Source organism: Lepidochelys olivacea, assembly GCF_965140295.1.
Source record: "Lepidochelys olivacea isolate rLepOli2 genome assembly, chromosome: 10".
Taxonomy (NCBI): Eukaryota; Metazoa; Chordata; order Testudines; family Cheloniidae; genus Lepidochelys; species Lepidochelys olivacea.
In genome coordinates, this window is record NC_140420.1 from 16,123,404 (window position 1) to 16,144,775 (window position 21,372).

Here is a 21,372-nt window from a genome sequence, read left to right on the forward strand (position 1 = left end):
TAGTGTAACTATTTATTTCTTAGGATGTTTTCTTTAATTAAAAAAAAGTGGCTAGTGATTTGTGTTTTTAGAAATCAGAGAGGAGCAGGAACCTTATGTAGTCCTCATCAGCCATCTGTATCAAGCTACACAAGCAGCTAATGGGACCACCACTTTCTCTGGGGACTATTCAACTTGAAAAGTCAGCAGATAGCAAATTGAGAAAGTGACTAATTAGAACACTTTTGCAGGACCCTGTAATTGAACATTACAACTAATGGCTTGTGTCTTTTCATGGAACATTATACAGGTTCAAAATGGGTACTCTGGTTCACTTTAATGTTCACACTCAACAGATGTTTTTTTTTCTGACAGGGAGCTTACTGTGCCCTGTCAGAAACCTTCATCCTTCAATGTGCCTGCTCTGTAATATTGTAAGTCTTTGCAAATGCTGCAGTTTAAAAATCTGAATTCTTCTGTCATCCAAGAGCTGCCATTCCGCAGATCAAAACAGCCATTAGCTGTTTGAACTCTAAGGTTTCCATGTAGAGGTCATAGGTTTTGGGACCATCTGCAGAGTGGCATCAGCAGGATCCCATTTATCCATACTAGCCATCAGATGTGTATGTCTCAATGAACTGGTGCATTACCTCAGATTTTGGAAGCTGCCTGCTGAAATATTGTATAAAGTCCCCTTCAAAACTCTAAAATAACATTTACAGCTAAAAAGAAAATCCTCACTAAGAACATATTCTTTTCTGTACCATCCCTCCACTCACTTCACTGAATTCGGGAATTCTCTTCAAATGAAAAGCCTTTCAGCTTCTTCCTTCATGTCGTCTATTGTTATATTGCTGTAAAAAGATAGCAACAGACAGATGTCATTGCTGGAAGTTAGTTTTGTTAAATAAATGCTTGTACATTAAAAGCCTGTTGTTTTGTATACAACTGGAGACTGTGTACCTGGACAATAGAGAGATACTTAAACTGGCTCTACGTCCACAATGTGAACAAATATCTTTGAAGAATGCTCCTCCATTTAAATTATCTTCAGAGAATACTGCTATTTTTTAGTAATAATTATTGTTGATATGTTGCAATATTCCACAGAGTTTTAATCAAGGATAATATTACTGTCAGACTTCTAAAATGAATGCTTTGCTGTAACAGATTGAAATGACCAAATCAACCACTAGCAGGCCTTTAAAATGGATCATGTTACTTTGTAAAGCTGTACCATTGTGAAATTACCATAGCTGTACGGACATACAACAAACTGCTGTTCACAGATTCCTGTTGCAGCTTGCCAAGTAAAAACCTTTTCTAACTGCCATTCAGTGAGTCCTGATTGAATTCCAGTTTCCACAAAATTGAGAGGATGAAAGTACTGTGAAGGCCATGTACTTGGCTCTCAAAAGAACAAAGATGTATGCTATGTCACTCAGCAGTGACTGCCAACCAACCAAATCCACCTCTCCAAGAGGCAGTAACTAGGTCAACGGAAAAATTCTTCCATAGACTAGCACCATCAACATTGGGACTTAGGTCAGCTTAACTGCATTTCTCAGGGGTGTGAATTTTTCACACTCTTGAGCAACATAGCTGGGTCAACCTAACCTGCTAGTGTAGACCAGCCTGAATATAAAGGAAACAGTGCTGTGCCTCATCAGTATATTATTGCCAAAACAGCCTGTGGCATCTCATGATATCCCCTAGGATGTACAAAAATGTTGATCACTGACAAGATTGAACCCTCTGCAATTCCACATGTCAAAGCTCTTGGGGGAAAGGGACAAATGTCCATCATAACTCTTTGGAGAGGAAAGAAAGAAGCCAGTTGAGCACAATAATATTGATTCCTGCATTAGCACACCGAAGAGTCAACAGAAGTTCATGATCAACAGTATCAAAGGCTGCTGACAGATCTGGAAGTATCTGCATTGTTATTTCCCCTTTGTTAATTGCCACAAGGTCATCCAGTGCTGTTCTGTGCCATAGCCTCACAGGAAGCCAGGCTGGGCAATATAGGATGCCAGCAGAAGCCAGTGTTGCTGGAGTTTGTTCACTATCATCTTCTCAATGACATCGCCCAGGAAGGAGAGGTTAAACAGAAGATGGTAAATTTGCTACATTGTTGGCAATCAAGTGTTGTTTTTTAAAGAGCAGTTTGGTTTACTGAATGTTTTAGTAGTGAGTATAAGGAAGAAGGCATTCACTGTTTCTATCAGTAGTGAGCCAAGGTATTCCCTGTCAGTTTTGACTACCCAGAAGGGGAGCAGATCCAGGTTACAAGTGATAGCAACACACCTGTGGACAAAGACTATTCAGACAAAATGCAAACATAAGATAAGGGGGTAAAATCCTGGTCTTGAAGTAAATGAGAATTTTGTTATTGACTTCAGTGGAGCCTGGATTTCACCTACGGTTTTTAGCAGCCTGGAACCCAAAATCTGCTGTCTTGTAATTCCACAAAATTTCCACTCAGGATGATAGAATTACTCTGAGTTTTCACTTGGTATAAGTGAAGTCAGAATCTTTATGAAAGTCAGGGATCAGATTGGGAAAAAAAAATGGTGATGGAATTTTTCCAAGCTCTGCCAACAGAATAAGCTCTGCCCACATGAAGACACCACTCATGGTAGATTGTGCACATGTTCAAAATATGATCATGCATGCTCTTTGGGCTTCTTGGGCTCAACTCCCGCTCAGTGGAGTCTGACTATAGGCTACGCTGGGTGCAGCCAGACCAGAGGATCTGGTCTATAATCTCTATAAACACATGGACACTGGCAAATGGTAAAGTGTTTGGTTTTTTTTTTAACATGAAAAGTATGGTCAAAGTTAAAATTTTGCATTTGGGTGATTTGGTATGAATCAGGGTTTTGAAGCTGAATACAGTAGTTAGTTGTGGTGGGGAGTGAGGCTGTTGCGGGTAGTCATTTTGAGGAGTGGGGTATGGTGAGGCATGGGAAAAAGCAGGACTATGTGGTATGATAATATTTTTTTACTTACTTTGCATAGGTGTAACTGGCTACACAAGATGTAGGGCAGTGGAGAATCAGTCCGTGTAAATGAACTCTGCTCCCCAGATTCTCCTCAGTGATTGTGTATGTGTGTGAACTCTAATCCCCAACACCCAATTCTCCTAGTGTGTATTTGAATTCTATTCAGGGCCTGAATTTGGGGGAGGAGTAGTGGTGCTCTGCACACAAACCAAGCTCCACTAACTTGAGATGCTACTTACAATGGATAGTGCACATGTTCAAAATATGATCATGTGTGCTGGGCTCCTTGGATCAACTCTCTCTCATGGGGATTTGGATGCACCCTGGGGCAGGGCTGAATTGAGACATAAAGATAACAGGCATATGGTGTAGGGCCATGGCTCCTGAATCATGCAATGACATCAGAGTCCGAATTTTAATTTAAAAAACGTATTTATACCTGTAAGTTTCTAGCCCTTATGATAGTGAACATTTTTTTTTTAAAATGTGACCCGTGATGCAGTGATGTCTGCCTGAGACTGCAAATAACTTCCAACAGAGAGAATAACAGCAGCCACTAGAACCAAGGAGAAAGCCACCTGGACTCACACCCACTAGGCCCCTGCTGCACTAGTGGGAGGACTGGGTTTGTTGTGAAGTTGTTAGGAATTAGGATGCCAGGTTGGACTCTTTAGGACTGGTTTGCCCTTGATGGGCCTCAGCTCCCTCCTGGGCTCTGACTAAGGTTACCAACTTTCTAAATGCAGAAAACTGAATGCCCTTGCCTCGCTCCCTACCCCGCCCCTTCTCTGAGGCCCCAGCTCCCACTCACTCCATCCCCCCTCCCTCTGTCGCTCTCTCTCTCTCCCACCCTCACTCACTCGCTCATTTTCACTGGGCTAGTGCAGGGGGTTGGAGTGTGGGAGGAGGTGAGGGCTCCAGCTGGGGGTGCAGGCTCTGGGGTGCAGCTGGGGATGAGGGATTTGGGATGCAGGAGAGGGCTCTGGGCTGAGTCTGAGGGGTTCAAAGTGCGGGAGGAGGCCCCAGGCTGGGGCAGGGGTGCGGGAGGGATGAGGGCTCAGGCTGGGGGTGTGGGCTCTGGGATGGGGCCAGGGATGACAGGTTTGAGATATAGGAGAGGGCTCCAGGCTGGGGCCGAGGAGTTCAGAGTGTGGGAGGGGTCTTTGGGCTGCTGTGGGGGTGTTTTAGTCGAAAACTGGACACCTGGCAACCCTGGCTCTGATCTTCTCTTCTGGCCTTTTGGCTTTACAAGTCAGACTCACAAAAGGCTGTTCAGATCTTCATAATGATCTCTCTCTTTTCTTACATGTTCTAGTTAACAAACAGTTAACACTGATATTTAATCATTGTAATTCATCTGAATTAATACCCTATAGGCATGTCTACACTGTAGCTGGGCGGTGTAATTTCAGGTCAGGTAGACGTACACATGCTAGCTCTGTTTCTTGAGCTAGTGAGCTAAAAATAGCAGTACCCCAAGCCACTGCAGCCACACTGCTATTTTTAGCATTCTAGTTCAAGTAGAGCTAGCATGTGTATGTCTAACCAAGCTGCGAATTACAGATCCCATCCACAGAGTAGATGGACCCATAAAGAGGAACAGGACAGTTCGCCTCACTGCCTCTGAGCTATTCTTTCAGGCTCTCTTTGCAAATTCATATATATGTCATTGCATTGGTTACACAAAGACTAGAGACTGAAAAATGAAAGCTGAGAATACTATATTCTCAAACAAACAAAAAAATTGTAGCTTTGCACCCAGCAGGATCCACCCCAGTTTGAGCCCCATTCTCCACTCTTTGTGAACCCCTCAGAACCCCATTATCTGCTTCATGTGTCTGTGTGTATATGTGTGAGAGAGAGAATGAGAACTATGCCCCATTTTGTTCGGTGCATCTGTAAGTATGCTAAACTCAGAGCCCCATTTTCTTCAGTAGCTGACATCTCTCATTGTTTTCAGTGGGACAGAAGCCAGGATGCCACCAATAAAGATGGCTTGTCCCATGGTGCTCTAAGGTTAGGAAACTTTACAGGAAACTGTGAAGGGGCAAGGGAATGTGAGGAGGAGGAGACTCAAGGGGCATAGGAGAATGTGGGGAGTAGGAGAGAGTCTGCATGAAGAGGGTAGAAAGGAGTCTGTAGGGGTGCCAAGGGAACAAGTGGACTAGCAAGAATACAGAAGAGGGATGCTGGGGAATGTGCAGGCAAGAGAGAAACTGAGGGGATGCAGGAGAATAAGGTGGGTCAGAAAGGAAGAATGTAAATTGTAGGAAACTGATGAAAAGGATGGAAAAATATAGAGGCAACTGAACACAAAGGGCAGGTGAGGAATAGGAGATTGTGTGGGAGCATGAAACAGTCAAATCTTGAAAAAAAAAGCTATTGGTGCTCTCTGCCCGCATTCACAGTAGATTATAAATATATATTCAAACTATCAAGATGCATGGTCTCTGTGTTCCTTGGGCTCAACCTAAAGAACTAAGGCTTTATCCTTAGTTATATCGGCATAGGTACATTTGTCAGGGGTGTGAAAAAATACATACCCCTAGCTGACATAGCTAACCCAACAAAACCCCCAGCATAGACACAGCTATGCTGATAGAAGGGCCTTCTGCTGATGTACCTAATGCCATTTATGGAGGCAATGTTTCTACAAAAAAACGCCTTCTGTTGGTGTTCACTGCATCTACATTAATGGGCTATGCTGACATGGTTATGCCAACATAGTCTCTATAGTGTAGACACAGTCTGAGTAGCAACCAAATACACCAATAAGCTCTGCTTAGGCTGGCTTCTGAAGCTTCTGGGCTCCACTGGGCTTTCTGAGCTTGACCTGCTCTTATGGAGCATCAGTAAGGCTACGATTTAGTTATGGGTATTTTTAATAAAAGTCATGGACAGGTCACGGGCAATAACCAAAAAGTCACGGACTGGTAACCTGTCCATGACTTTTATTAAAAATACCCCTAAGTAAATCTTAGGTGCTGGGAGGGGATGGGGGGGTGCTTCAGGGGACGCTGCTGATCCTGTGGTGGGGGCTCTCTGGGCCCTGCTGCTGCTGTGGTGGGGAGGCCGCCCAAGGCCCCATGCCACTGTGGGGAGGACGGCCTGAGGTCCCCCTGCCACCGCTGCTGCTCTGTGTGGGGGTAGCCTGGGCAGGTGGTGGTGTCTCAGGGCCCCGCTACCACTGCTTCTCTGAGCGGGTGGCCCAGGGCTCCACCACTGCTGCTGGGGACGGGGGTGCAGCCCGGGGCGCCGCTGCTGCTCCTGGACTGCTATTCCAGGGCAGTGCCCGGGACCAGCTGCCTGGGGCTGCCTGAGCAGCAGCCGGTGCAACTGGCCACGGGGCTGCCCCAGCTTCTCTGGCGGCCCTGGGGTCAGCCGCAGCAGCCGCTGCAGAAGTCATGGAGGTCCCAGAATGTCATGGAATCCGTGACTTCCGTGAAAGACTCACAGCCTTAAGCATCAGATACCTTGCTGGGCTCTGCTAAGGCTTGGCCTACACTACAGAGTTAAATAAACTAACTAGTTTATTGGGGTTGGCTACTTTTTGGGGAAAGGAAGATGGTACTTTCCAGAGCTCACTCATTTGTGTGTTAAAAAAGTAATTAATTATGGATTGTAGATATTCCTAATATCATCCTCCCTCTCTTTTCTTACATGCTTTTATGAGCAGTGAAATAGTTGACATTTAAACATATTTTGACAGTGTTGACATGCAAACAATTTTACTTGAGCATCTGTGTTAGAACCCTTTGAAATGAATGGTGCAGTTCACACATCTCAGAGCTATTGTTTCAGGTTCAGTTAGCTTCAGAAATGTGAACTGAGTGTATGGCAGCAACTTGAGTAATGGTAAGCACTTGAGACTTCCTTTTCAAAGAAAATAAAAGCTTAGATTTTGGAGTACAAGATAGCAGCATGAAAGAGATGCTGGTACACCTAGTCTGAGCCCTGAATGGAGGCAAAATGTGAGGTTAACGGGGAGGAAAGTAGGACAGAGATACAGGAGAAGGATAGAATGGTAGCTTCCCAGCTCAGAGTTTAGGAAAAGCAAAGTGGAATCCTCATCCGAGTAGCCAGCAGTGAGCCCTGCATTTATGTATGTGTATTTAAGGCTGAATTATAAACTTGAAATGATACAGTGCAAATTGGGGATAGATGGCTCCCCTCAAACTTCAAAGGCTTAAAAAACTGAACACATATTTTAAAAGTTGTGATTTCTTTTAAAATCTCATAATTTTAAAGCTCATCATTATTTTCAAGGGGTATTGGATTCACTTTTGTCTGGTTGGGGTTGGCAATAGCCTCTTTCCTTAGCACGTGTTTGGGTTCCCTGCAGTTCATACAGTTCCCGTAGTTTAATCATGGCCTGTTAACAGGCATTTACGGCTCCATGCTGACCACACAGCTTGGCGACGGTCCCATGTTGCCTTTATACTTTGGTAACGCTCCCTTAACTGGCGTTTGCGGGTCCCTGAAGCGCCAGCCCTTTGCGCTCCCTGCAGCTTTGAGGACAGCACCTGGGCCAGATCGCTGCAGCGCCCCCTGGCGGTTCTCGCGGGAGGCGCAGGGGCGGTGCTGGTCCCTCTGTGACCCGGAGGAGTTCGCCCCCCCTCGGCCGGCGCCGGGCCCCGGATGCAGGAGGCCGGCGGAGGGACGTCATTGTTCCCCGACGGGCTGGAGCAGGAGGCGGAGCGGAGCGGCCGGGTTGAGGCGGGCGCTGCGGAGAAGGGGACCCGGCAGCACCGAGCCGAGCGGGGCCGAGCTAGGTAACGGGGCCGGGGAGGGAGACGGGCCGCGCCGCGGCCTTGCGGAGCCCGGCAGTGCCGCATGCTGCCCCCTCCCTGCAAATCAATGGGCCGGGGGAGGGGCCGCGGCGGGCGGGCTGGCTGGCAGGCGGGGGCCCGGCCCATCCCACCCCCGGAGCAGCGGGACCCGGCCCCTTCCCCCTCCTTGCGGGCACTAAAGGGGGGAGGGACCCCTGGGCAGGGCAGGGCGCCGCCCCTAGGAGCGCGGCGGGATCCAGCTCCTTCGCCGCCGCCAGGCCCGGGGAGACCTGCCCCGGCGGGTGGCTACTCCCCTTTCCCCGTCGGGAGCCGGGTGTCCCGCTGCTCGCCGCGCTCCCGCGCCCAATTGCCCGTCCCCGCTCCCCTCGTAATGGGGGATGCGCCCGAGGGCGGGGGTCGTCGTCCCTGCCACAGGGGGCTGGGAGATTCGGGTTACCGCCCCCTCCTCCGCCAAGTCTAGCGTGGGGCTCCCGCCTCCCGTCCGGCCTTGTTACCTGCTGCTCCCCTTCGCGGATGTGGAGGGGGGGGTCTCATGGTACCATCTCCCCCCGCTTCTGGCGTTACCCCCGGTCCCCCATCTTAGCGATGGGCGGGTTCTCTCGTGACCCCCTCCCCATCCCATTCTTCCCCTCGGTGTGTGAAGGGGGGGGCGCTTCCCTTGTACTGTTACCGCCCCGCTTGGTTGCCATGGACACTGTCTCTCAAATGGGTGATTCCTTTACAGACGCTTCTCCTCCTTCCCTCGCTCACTGTCTGGGCTTCAGGCCCTAACGTGTGGGGGAGAGGAACAAACTGAGGCCGGCGCTCGGTAATTGGTCCATCTGCTGTTACTAGGCCCAGAGCTTGTGCCACCCCTTTGCCCCTCTCCTCTCCTTCCCCTCCCCCCCCCCCCCCGAAAGTAGGCCAGGTGGCTGCTACTGAATTTGGAGAATGGGGGGGAAATTTGTCCCCCATTTGACTCTCAGACACAGATGACATTGGGACTGCAGTGTTCAGGGTTTGGTGTGGGTGATTTCATGGCACCAGCACAATAGAATCATGATGGGCAATAGAGTTGGAAAAGGCCCACTAAACCACCCAGTCCATCTCCCCAGCTGCTGCAGAGTATAGGCCTTCCCAGGGAAGCTGTATCTGTTGTTTTTGATATTAGGAATATATTACTGATACTGGGATTATATATTTTGGGGGGAAAGGAGAGAGAATTGTAGCTATGTTTTCTTTCCGAAATATTTCAATGCAATGTCTAGTGTGCCAGCTGGTTGGCACCCTCTACCTCTAGAGGTGGCTTCATTTCACTAGTGCTTTATGTACTGTGTGTAATTGGGAAAGTACTTTGGGCTGCATCTATCATGCACATTCTATCCTCCCCAAATTCTTTTTACATAGTAGGACCATGGATGTAAAATGACCCAAAACCCTGATGTTAAAAGTCTATGGTGTGAATAAATGAAAATATTCAGGCCAGTAATGAAAGCATAAGGTCATTCGTGGAGGGAGTGAAATTGTAAGGGAAAAAATGTGTTCAGCTGAGAACTGAAGTCAGAATGGAGATACCGAGATAGTCATTTTGGATCTGTTTGGAAGCAAGTTGTAGCTTTGGAATGGAGGTGGAGAAAGACTTCAATTTGTACCTTTTTTCAGACTTTCCCATTGTGTAACTTGCACAGCCTTCATATAGGTGATGCTGTGAGACCATAATGCTTTCAAGTAAAGTATCTGCATGCTTTACAAGACAGAAAAATGTTTCTTTGAAGTAACTCTAAGGTTGTGACCCATAATTGGCTTCCAGTTAGGGATGGAATAATAGCCTTAATTTTGTATTTCTTAGCTTTGATGGTTTGTTGCTTCTTCCTTACATTTATTTATTTACTGTTTTAAAAAAAACCTGACTTTTAAAATCAGGCTGAGACTAGAATGCAACTTTCTTTCCCCAGTTGTTAGATGGCTATAATGTAAAGCTCTTTTTTGTATGTCAGTAATATGTGGTTCCACAATGTTAATATATGTATATTAAAAATCATGAAAAGGTGTGATACATACCAATTTTCCGTCATTACCATTTTATGTTTTAATTTTTTAAGAGTGCACTCTAAATTAGAAAAATGTTCTTGCTTAGTAAGATATATAGATATAATTTAAATATCTGAAGTTAAAACACTTTTTATGTTGCATTATTTTAAACAGGGCCAAATCGAGTTTTGTAAATATTGGTTTTATATATTTTATATATGTATATACTGTATATAAGCGTTCCTGGGTGCTGTGATTTGTGTCAAGTATGCAGCCAGACCAATGTTTACAGTCAGGTTAAACTGATAGGTTTCAGAGTAACAGCCGTGTTAGTCTGTATCTCACGAAAGCTCATGCTCAAATAAATTGGTTAGTCTCTAAGGTGCCACAAGTACTCCTTTTCTTTTTGTTAAACTGATAGTGGTTTCTAATGGAACTGCTGACATGATCTTAACAACAGTGATGCAAAACTCCATGCTGCTTCTAGTGGAAAGTAATTATATCTGTTGTTACTTTCTTAATACTGTGCTGGGGCAGATATTATAAGACATTTCTTGTATAAGGAAATACATTTACAATAGCAAGTGGTTTCAGAGAGAGAAAAATTTGTAGATGTGTGTGTGGAAGAATGTGTGCAGGAGATAATATAAATATCAGTAGTCCTGTGCTGTTCAGTTTATTGACTTAAGAAGTTATCCTGAGATAACCGTTTTAATTTGGACAGTAGATGTTAGACATTCGGAACAAGTGATGGATTTAATTTATTAGTAGTAGTAATAGTGCCTAGCAAATCTGTAGTACTTTTCACCTGGAAATTTCAAAGCATTTGTCAATCACTAATTCTCAAAAAAGCTTAAAAATAAGAAGTCTTGACTATAGTGTTCTTATTTTGTTTAAAATACTCAGTTTGTATTGGTGGTATTCTTTTCTTTTTCATTTCCTTTCACGCTTGTCCTCTTCTCCCCCCCCACCCCAGTGTATTGATGAATATTATTGAAGCATCTTTTGTTTTGGTTGAGAACATGAAAAACTGGCTTTTAAGGGTATGGCACTTGCACATTGTGTATCAGGGCTTGCATCTGCAACTTGGTGATCGAGAGAATCTTATCTGAGACACAGGGAGCCAGGGACCTCAATCTAAGTCATCTTTTAGTATCAGGATGGCTCCACTTCTCAATAAAATGAGTCCATAAAGTCTACTTAGAATTCTTTAATTTCAATTTTATGCATTTTCTTCTTAGTAATGGTGGATGGAAATGTCTAAATGTTGGGTGAATCCACTAGCATTCAGAGCCCAACCCCCTCATATAATTAAAAATTGACCCTATTTAAAATAGTTTCTCACTATAATTCTGGTATATTACCAAGCATACTTGGTAATCTTCATGTAGAATGAGCCCTGTAATTTAATTAGGAGTTTTACTCAGAATTTGTGGTTTTGTGTGAGAACCTGGACACTCTCTGTTAACATAGTTTGTTTTATTTAACCTCCTTAATTTTTTATGAAAAAACACTTCCATCATATATCTTAAAGCTGTTTAAGACATGCCATCTCATTCACGTTACAAGAACAAATACAAATGCTGCCATCCTTACTTATGTTAAGCTAATATGGCTGCTTGTGTGAGTAAAAGCTGCAGGATCAGATCGTTTGTGTTGAAAAAGATAATGTACAGTCTTGCTACAAAACTTGTTTTGATAGAAAGTGGTAACATATTTACTGCACATGCTCAATAGCACATATTTAAAGGGACAACATTGCAAAATTTTTAAAATATTACTTTTTTAGTTACTACCCCTGCATGCAAGTTTCCCTGACAAATTTGTGGTTTTAATCACATTTCCTTAATTTTTAAATAGGTTTCTTCTGTTCTACAGAAAAATTAGCACAAACTAGTGTCAAATGCGCAAAGTAAACAAACTGGAAAAAGAACTATCCTTTGGTCTAATCTTTCAGTTTACAATAATAGGTGTAACTGTGGTATACTAAATTGTATGTTAAAATGGTATTTGTTTCCAAAAGTATGTCCAAACAAATATTTCTATGAAGGTCAAAAAAAATCCTGGAAAAAATAGGTATATAAATCTCTTTCTTCCCCCACCCCACCCCCAGAGGGTGTTCCTCTGGGTATGTCCCATTCTCAAAGTCCCTGTGATATGTGGTTCTCATAAATGTTAGGTGGGTAAGACATAGCTTCTTCTGCAGCCCGTCAGCAGTTCTGCAGCAGACAGGCAAATAAAGGCGTTTCTTTTCTCAGTATCTGGGCTTGAGCATATTACTTCTGTAGTGCTTCCAGATTTTGCCATCTTGAATAAAAGCTCAAGATAAAAATACTTGGACGCTTCACCACTAAATAAAACTTAGTGTAGTTTTTAAGTACCGTTTGTTTGTATGCAAGTTCGTTATGCTAAATATAAAATGGCACAAGATACCACTAGATATATAGATTTCCTCTTCAGTCGGTTTACAAACTTTTAATGTCATCAAATGCAAAAATGGCTGACCAATTTACACTTTTGTGCAGAAAATACTGTTGCAATCAAAGCTGAATGCAAAGTTTTCCTAAGAGGTATTTTCACAAGGGTTTGCTATTAAACAATGCTGGTTACTGGAAAAAAATCTCATGAAAGTCAAAAGTGGTAGTGGTGTAATTCAGCTGAAAAACTTTGTTTAGTGTGTCTTAGTGCATTTTTGAAACATTCACATGAAAGACTTAGTCCTCTAAATTATTTGTAGAAAGAACGAGGAGTACTTGTGGCACCTGAGAGACTAAGCAGTTTATTTGAGCATAAGCTTTCGTGGGCTAAAGCCCACTTCATCAGATGCATGCAGTGGAAAATACAGTAGGAAGATGTATACAGAGAACATGAAAAATTGGGGGTTGCCATACCAACTCTTAACGAGACCAATCGATTAAGGTGGGCTATTATCAGCAGGAGAAAAAATCTTTTGTAGTGATAATCAGGATGGCCCATTTCAAACAGTTGACAAGAAGGTGTGAGTAACAGTAGGGGGGAAATTAGCACGGGGAAATAATTTTTAGTTAGTCTAATGACTCATCCACTCCCAGTCTTTATTCAAACCTAAATTAATGGTGTCCAGTTTGCAGATTAATTCCAGTTCTGCTGTTTCTCGTTGGAGTCTGGTTTTGAAGTTTTTTTTGTTGAATAACTGTGACTTTTAGGTCTGTAATTGAGTGTCCAGGGAGGTTGAAGTGTTCTCCGACTGGTTTTTGAATGTTCTAATTCTTGATGTCTGATTTGTGTCCATATATTCTTTTGCGTAGAGACTGTCCAGTTTGGCCAATGTACATGGCAGAGGGGCATTGCTGGCACATGATGGCATATATCACATTGGTAGAGGTGCAGGTGAACGAGCCTCTGATGACGTGACTAATATGATTAGGTCCTATGATGGTGTCCCTTGAATAGATATGTGGAAAGAGTTGGCAACGGGCTTTGTTGCAAGGATAGGTTCCTGGGATAGCGTTTTTGTTGTGTGGTTGCTGGAGAATATTTGCTTCAGGTTGGGGGGCTGTCTGTAATCGAGGACTGGTCTGTCTCCCAAGATCTGTGAGAGTGAAGGATCATTTTTCAGGATAGGTTGTAAATCTTTGATGCGCTGGAGAGGTTTTAGTTGGGGGCTGAAGGTGACAGCGAGTGGCGTTCTGTTATTTTCTTCGTTGGGCCTGTTCTGTAGTAGGTGACTTCTGGGTACTCTTCTGGCTCTGTCAGTCTGTTTCTTTACTTCAGCAGGTGGGTATTGTAGTTGTAAGAACGCTTGATAGAGATCTTGTAGGTGTTTGTAGATCTTGTAGGTGTTCAACCCCTCAGACAGAGACAACCCCCATTTTTTCATGTTCTGTGTGTGTGTGTGTAATATAATCTTCCTACTATATTTTCCACTGCACGCATCTGATAAAGTGCGCTTTAGCCCACAAAAGCTTATGCTCAAATAAATTTCTCAGTCTCTAAGGTGCCACAAGTACTCCTCATTCTTTCTGCTGATACAGACTAACACAGCTACCACTCTAAATTATTTGTGTGTCCTTGGCAAAGATAATTGGTTTAATTAAGGGGAAAGTGTAACGGTTACCATTCTTTTCCTTGTTGAGTGGTTTTTCATATAATATTAGTTCTCATATCAAACAGAACTTTCAACTCTGTGTTTCAGAGATGAACAATGACCATAGTTGACAAAGTATCTGAGTCTTCAAACCCTGCAGCTTGTCAGAAACAGCCTTGTAGCTCCGTGGTACCCTCTACTGGAGACATGGACTCAGCCTCTGCAAGTTGGGGTGCTGTATCATCTTTGGAAGTTCCAAAGCACAAGATCACTTTGGGACCAGTACCTGGTGCTGCGGTTTATTCTAGTTCATCTGTACCTGATAAATCCAAGCCTTCAGCTCAGAAAGATCAATGTAAGTATGTCCTGTACCCCTCCCCATGCAAATTATGAAAAAATAAAACCAGTTGCCATTTAGTAGTGTCTGCCATCCTCATCTTGCAGTTCTTACTCATTGGGGTAATCCTATTGATATAAAATGGGACTATTATGATTAAGGACTGCAGCAGCAGACTCTAATCTTGTGAACCATGTGAGACAGCTCAAGTGGCCAATGTTGTGAACTTAATTTGAATATGTTTACGAGCAATATAACAAACTTTTCGGGGCGGAGGTGGTGGTTCTCCATTACTTATAGTATGCTTATTTACTCAAGTGCTTATTTCTGTAGAGAAGGATCTGTTTTATCAGTGTTGCTTTTTGTGGCCTGTATTATTTAGAATTCTCTGAAACATAACATTCCTCCTAAAATACTTGGTGTCAATATCCACATCACAGGAGGAGAGTGAAAAATTATTCTTGTTAACCTCTGAGGATAGGACAAGAAACAATGGGCTCAAATTGCAGCAAAGGAGGTATAGATTGGACATTAGGAAAAACTTCCTGTCAGGGTAGTTAAGCACCGGAACAAATTGCCTAGAGTGGTTGTGGAATCTCTGTCATTGGAGGGGGCCTGTAATCTGAGCCCTGCCACCCAGTGTTGATGCCCTCAGGCTTGGCTTCCGCCCCGGGCTGTCAGGCTTGGGCTTCAGCTTCGGCCGTGGGCCCCAGCAAGTCTTAAGCCAGCTTTGGTGACCCCATTAAAACATGGTCGTGACCCAGTTTGGGGTCCCAACCCACAGTTTGACAACCCCTGGTCTAGTTATTACATAGTCCTGCCTTGAGTGCAGGGAACTGGACTAGATCAGTGGTTTTCAAACCTTTTTTCTGACGACCCAGTTGAAGACAATTGTTAATGCCCGTGACCCAACAGAGCTGGGGATGAGGGGTTTGGGAGGGGGCTCTGAGCTGGGGCAGGGGTTTGGAGTGCAGGAGAGGGTCAGGGGTCTGGGCTGGGGGTGCAGGCTCTGGGGTAGGGCTGGGCATGAAGGGTTTGGGGTGCAGGAAGGGGCTTTGGGTTTAGGGGGGGCTCAGGGCAGGGGATAGGGGTGCGGGGTTGGGGCTCAGGGTTACCTCCTGTGCCTCCCAGTCAGCGGTGCAGCTGGAGTGCAGAGGGAGACTTTCCGTCTGTCCTGGCACCGCGGACACGCTGTGCCCCGGAAGAGGCATGCAAGCAGCTCTGCGGAATTCTCGCCTGCAGGCACTGCCCCCCAGCTCTCATTGGCCAGGAACTAGCCAGTGGGAGAGCAGAGCTGGTGCTCAGGGTAGGGGCAGCACGTGGAGCGCTGTGTCCCCCTTGTCTAGAAGCTGGACCAGCTGCTGGCCACTTCCAAGGCGCAGCGCGGTGTTGGAACAGGTAGGTACTAGCCTGCCTTAGCTGGGCAGCACCGCTGACGGGACTTTTAACGTCCCGGTTGGCAGTGCTAACCAGACCCGCTAGGGTCCCTGGGTGCTGAGCAAGACAACCCAGTGCCTTACATGCCGCGAGGCAACCTGAACTTTGAGAAACACTGGACTTAATGACCTTTCAAGGTCCCTTCCAGTCCCACACTTCTATGATTCTATCATTAAGGGCTACTTATTGTGCTTGTTACTTGCTTACTTTGGTATCCTGTCATACTTACACTTTTTATGGTTTAATAATTATAAGTTTTCCTTGTAATTTACAATAAGGAAAAAAGATTAATTTGAATTATGAGTCAGATTGAGGAAGCTAGATAAAAAAGGACTTGCTTAGTTAGGTTACTGAAATCAGGACAATAATTAGTCTTTGTTGTATTGTCCCACATTAGTGCATTCTACTGTCTTAATTTTTTCCAATTGGCATACAAAACCATATCTTTTTACTGAGCTTGAGTTGACTTGAGAACTTGCTTTGTGGTACTGAGGCAGTCTTTAATACGTTACTCACCAAGTGACTACTAGAATGTAGATTATTATAATTAGTTTGGTTAAAGTTCTTCTAGATGCTCATGCATAAGGTAATGTTACTTTAGCATGATTTTAAAATTAAACAATTTTAATATGTTTAAAATGTGTTGGTATTTTTTGGCAGCTATTGGTGATGGCATTGCTCCGCCACAGAAGGTTCTTTTTCCAGCAGAGAAGATTTGTCTGAAATGGCAGCAAACGCATAGAGTTGGAGCTGGACTCCAAAATCTTGGCAATACATGTTTCCTCAACTCTGCTCTTCAGTGTTTGACTTATACACCCCCTCTTGCCAACTACATGCTTTCTCATGAACACTCTAAAACATGTGAGTACTTTTAAAAAGTATATTTTTTTAAAAAAAGTTTTGTCTTAGCTCTAAAAGTGAAAGGACAGCAGTAATTCTGGAAAGGAAACTCCTGATTTTTTTTTATTCCAATACCTGCATTATTTGTAATTGTATGTTGGTCTAGTAGCCTCCTGTTATATTCTGTCTTCCTATATGCTAAGAAATGCTATCATGTAGCTCTAGCTTGGGTTTCTTAGTTACATTTATATGAATTAATACTAAATTTGCTCCTTAAATAATTTTTTGGGGCCAAAATAACTTTGAAGAAACCCCGGCAGACCCCGATGGAGTTCACATGAGCCCTGTACCGTGCGGTTCTCCAGACTTCAAAGTGGGCTGGATGTAGCTCCCTCTGGTGTCCATCACGGTACTTTCTCGGTCATTCAAATGCTTCTTTACGCCAGAGTTCAGTAGTGTGTAATGTTCCCAGTTCCTGTGAGCCTGGGAAAAAAGGACCAAGCTCAAGACACAAACTAGGGTTCCTCACCACTAAGTAAATCTTAATATAGATTTAAGCATATTCCCATTTATTTGTAGACTGCTTTATGTAATAAAATGGCATAGGCTGCTATGGTCATGGGTCTGCTAGTAAGTATGTAGATAGAAAATGAGCATAAGAAAGGAGGGCTTAGAATGGCAGCTGAATGTTCTAGGTACCTGCATAGTCAAGACAACTAAGGTAGGTCAGGGCTTAGATACACACATGTAACAAAATTTCATAAAAATACAGTATACTTTAGAAACTACAATTTCTCCAGATATTTGCACTTTTTATGTAGTCGAAGTCAGTTGGCTTCACCTTCATCAGTCACAGTGCAGCTAAAGTGTCCAGGCACCTGCTATAACTCCTCATCTTTTGCATAATTAAATAATATTTTTCTCTATTTGTATTAGATCTTATTTTTCAAGAATTACAGTTTCTGCTATCACTAGACTCTGATATTTGAATCTGGTCCAGAATCTATATTCAGTAATAAACAAGGACCACATTGGTTAACATAACTTCTGTATACCACTGAGCAACTTGTTTCATTTTAGTCGTACATATTTGTTGTGGTTTGTATAGCACCCAAAAACGTAACACACTTGATATACATATAAGATGACGGGTCCCTGCTATGAAGATCTTATACTCTAAATAAGCTATATGCAGACAAAAGCGGGAGAGGGCAAGAGATGCAACGTAAGATTGATTTTTTTTTTTGGTTTTGCATTTCAGTTTTTTACTCTATCCTAAATTATTTCCTTTTGTGCTTAACTCATTCCTAACTTTACCTATTTCTGTGAATTGAACTCTTTTTAATTTCCATTTTTTAACCTATCATTATAGGTTTTTCCACCTGTTCTTAATTGTCAGCTGTTTTGAAAAAGAATAATTTTTGTGGAGATTGTTCCTATACCCTCCAGATTTTTTGAGATCTTCCGTAGATAAATATTTTATTAATTTGAGATGCAATGTTGCTTCGCTCCTTAGGCCATGAACAAGGATTCTGCATGATGTGTACAATGCAAGCTCACATTACCCAGGCACTCTCTAACTCTGGCAATGTCATCAAACCTATGGCTGTCATCAATGATCTTAGACGTAAGTCATGTCAAATAATCTATTTGTAAAATGCCATCTTTGTGTTTAGATATTTTATTGGCTTGTTTATTTGTCTGATTTTAATTGTAGTTTATAGAACTTAGAGTTTTATATAACTTTATGAAGGAAAGTTTAAAAAAAACATTATTTTCATCCATTTTCACATGTGAGACATATGGTGTAACATTTATATTTATTTGTTAGGGATAGCAAAACATTTCCGGTTTGGAAATCAGGAAGATGCACATGAATTTCTACGCTACACTGTTGATGCTATGCAGAAAGCATGTTTGAATGGAAGCAACAAGTAAGTGCCAACAAAATATTTGAATATGCTGTCATTCCTATTCCTGTTTCCCTATAAATAGAACGGTACATGTTCTGGGCTTTCAAAAGAGGAAAAATCCATAGAAAAAAATAAATTGACTTTAATCTTCTGATATTGCATAATTTATTTTCAGATTGGACAGACATACCCAGGCTACCACACTCATCTATCAAATATTTGGAGGGTACTTAAGATCAAGAGGTACTTTTTTTTTAAAAAAAAAATTTTTTTTTTAGGAATGGTTTTGGCCTTATGACTGTATTATACGACTGAAACCAGGGTTAGTCAGTTATTTTTTGTTTTGTTAATTTCTTGGTCAAGGTATAGTCAAGGTCCAGACTCCACAGAAAATAATAATAATAAAAAAAAATTATGATAATAAGTAAATACAAAGATTTCAGGGTCTGTTCAAAATCGTCTAGCGGTCCGGATTTGGCCCAAGGTCTGCCTGTTGACTACCCTGACTTAAATGCTAATTAAGGTAATGTGTGCTAATACTTTAGGTAATAGACTAACTATGCTTACTGTGTTAAGTATTTGTATTTTGATTTCAGTAAAGTGTATGAACTGCAAAGGAGTCTCAGATACCTTCGATCCGTACCTTGATATTACATTGGAGATAAAGGTACATTATTTTGTTACTCTGGCTGAATAGATTTTAAAAAGAAAACCCCTTAATTAACTGTATAGCTTTTGAAAATTTAAAATGTAGAATTTAAGTTGATTCTACTCATATAGTTCCATGATGGATGTGACTTATACTATACCTTGTCCTTCTATGGTACCTCTTATCAATATAAATGGTCTGTGTAAGGTTTACTTAATCTGGACAAGTATTAAAATAGAACATCATTCTGAAGTCTTGAATCGACAGGCATGGCAATGCTATCTCATACTTCCCAGTTCAACAAAGATTTAATTGCAGAATGTTATACTGAGGGTCCATATTATTAAAACATTATTACTTTTACAATATATGTACTACAGATCAATTAGTAGTGTACTACTTTTACAGTATGTACCACAGACCTATTACTACTGTACTATGAAATATTATAAATAATTAAACCTCATCTATATTTGTCAAAGTGAACAGAGTACATTTTGTGATGTAATATATTCTGCAGTCCGTGTCTCCTCCCTCACCCTCTTGTTCACAAATTCAGTAGTCTGCAGTGGATCTCCCTTAAAATCATGTTAGTTCATGCTACTGTAAGCTAAAGTGAGCAAGTGGTGTGTTCTTATGATGTTTCCTATAACTCATGGAGAATAAGTCCATCAGTGGCTATTTAGCCAAGACAATCATGGATGTAACCCCATGCTCTGGTGTCTCCAGCCTCTGACTGCCAGAAGCTGGAAGTAGACAGCAGGGAATGGCTCACTTGATAGTTGCCTGTTCTGTTCATTCTCTCTGAAGCACCGATATTGGCCACTGTCGGAAAACAGGATACTGGGCTAGATGGACCGTTGGTCTGACCTAGTATGGCAGTTCATATGTTATGTTCTTATGTTCTAATGCATTGCACTGTTACCTTACCGTTTTAGACCGCTCAGAGTGTAAACAAAGCTCTGGAACAGTTTGTGAAGCCTGAACAACTGGATGGTGAAAATGCCTATAAATGTAGCAAGTAAGATGAATATTAATGACTTCTTAATACTAGATGCTTGGTTCTATTTATTGATTTATTATTGCATGTCATTTAAAAACAGTTATTGATGTTTTGCTTAATTTAGAAACACAGTGTAAGGTAAAATATCATTTGTTGTACCCAAGCGAGTATAATACAAAACATCTAAAACTTGGAAAATCTTTTTTTGGGTTTTTTTTTGTTTTTGGGAAGGCCAATTCCCTAATTGTTCTTCTGGGAGGGTTTGGTGTGGGGAGATATTTGCAAAGAGATGCACTCATTTTGGCTCTCAGAGGTGTTTATATACTATTATTGTCTATGCACAGTACTTTGTTCATGTTACTGAATCACACCATTTTAAAAGTGAAAAAAGTAGACTATAAATTACTGCTATGTTAAATAAACTATCGTAAACCTAATCTGCTATCGCTGAACACACAGCAGGTCCTAGATAACATAGAAAGATAAATAAATTGATCAAACTTCCTTTTTGCATCTTTAAAATAGATTGCGTGTTTAAAACATTTGGATAAGAACAATATACAGTAGAAAGGTACAAAGACAATATACAGTAGAAGTTGTTTTATCCAGCATGTTGGGGGAAATGAGGGGTGCTGGTAACTGAAAAATGCCAGTTAACTAAGAGGGAGGAAGTTTTGTGTGGGAGAGGGTGCGGCACTGGGGATTGGGGCACGAGAGGGGATGTGGAGCATAGGCTTTGGGGGGAGTTTGGATGCAGGAGGGGGCTTGGCAGCGGATTGGGGTGCAGGAGGGGGAGAGGGGTGTTGGAGCCGGGGGGCACTCACCTCGGGCGGCTCCCTGCAAGCAGCGACCTGTCCCGACCGCTCCTAAGTGGAGGCGGGGCAGGCGCCTCCACCTGCAAGTGCCGCCTTCGCAGCTCCCATTGGCCGTGGTTCCCAGCCAATGGGAGCTGTGTAGCTGGCACTGGGGGGCGGGGGAGCAGTAAGCAGAGCTGCCTGCCGCGCCTCTGCCTAGGAGCAGCCAGATCCCGGGCAGGTCACCGCTCCCCAAGCCCCCTCCCGCACTCCAACTCCCTCCCAGAGCCCGTGCTCCACACCCCCTGTCAGCCCCGCGCCAACCGGATTATAAACCGGCATTTCAATAAAGATCAGAAATGCCGGTTTATAGAGTTTCTGACTGATGAAATGCTGGATAAAACAGCTTTTACTGTTCATAAATTTTAACTCAGTGTAGCTAAGCAAAGAGATTTACTAAACTTTGTCTTCTAATGTTCTTGTCTTGTCTCTAAATTATTAATGTAATGAAACCCATGTTCTGCCACTAGAGGTAGAATATTAATGGCT

At 42.9% G+C, this 21,372-nt stretch overlaps 2 protein-coding genes across 5 annotated transcripts in view; one reads left to right on the forward strand and one right to left on the reverse strand.

Annotated features, from left to right (window-relative positions):
* EIF2AK1 (eukaryotic translation initiation factor 2 alpha kinase 1) overlaps positions 1-8,373 on the reverse strand; it is a 53,152-nt gene extending 44,779 nt beyond the window's left edge. The window contains exons 1-2 of one of the 3 annotated variants that reach the window (XM_084640985.1): positions 8,269-8,373; positions 759-833 (exon numbers count right to left, since the gene is read on the reverse strand). The gene's annotated coding sequence lies outside the window, so the exon portion shown is untranslated. The remainder of the gene's footprint in view (positions 1-758; positions 834-8,268) is intronic. The other 2 variants (XM_084640987.1, XM_084640986.1) reach the window with 2 other exon arrangements.
* The window catches only part of USP42 (ubiquitin specific peptidase 42), a 40,964-nt gene continuing 27,219 nt past the window's right edge, over positions 7,628-21,372 (forward strand). For both annotated transcript variants that reach the window (XM_084640980.1, XM_084640979.1), the window contains exons 1-8: positions 7,628-7,756; positions 13,959-14,205; positions 16,285-16,485; positions 17,981-18,091; positions 18,296-18,398; positions 18,553-18,620; positions 18,974-19,044; positions 19,965-20,047. In XM_084640980.1, the coding sequence (XP_084497106.1) occupies positions 13,968-14,205; positions 16,285-16,485; positions 17,981-18,091; positions 18,296-18,398; positions 18,553-18,620; positions 18,974-19,044; positions 19,965-20,047 (875 nt within the window). In that variant the 5' untranslated portion in view covers positions 7,628-7,756; positions 13,959-13,967. The remainder of the gene's footprint in view (positions 7,757-13,958; positions 14,206-16,284; positions 16,486-17,980; positions 18,092-18,295; positions 18,399-18,552; positions 18,621-18,973; positions 19,045-19,964; positions 20,048-21,372) is intronic.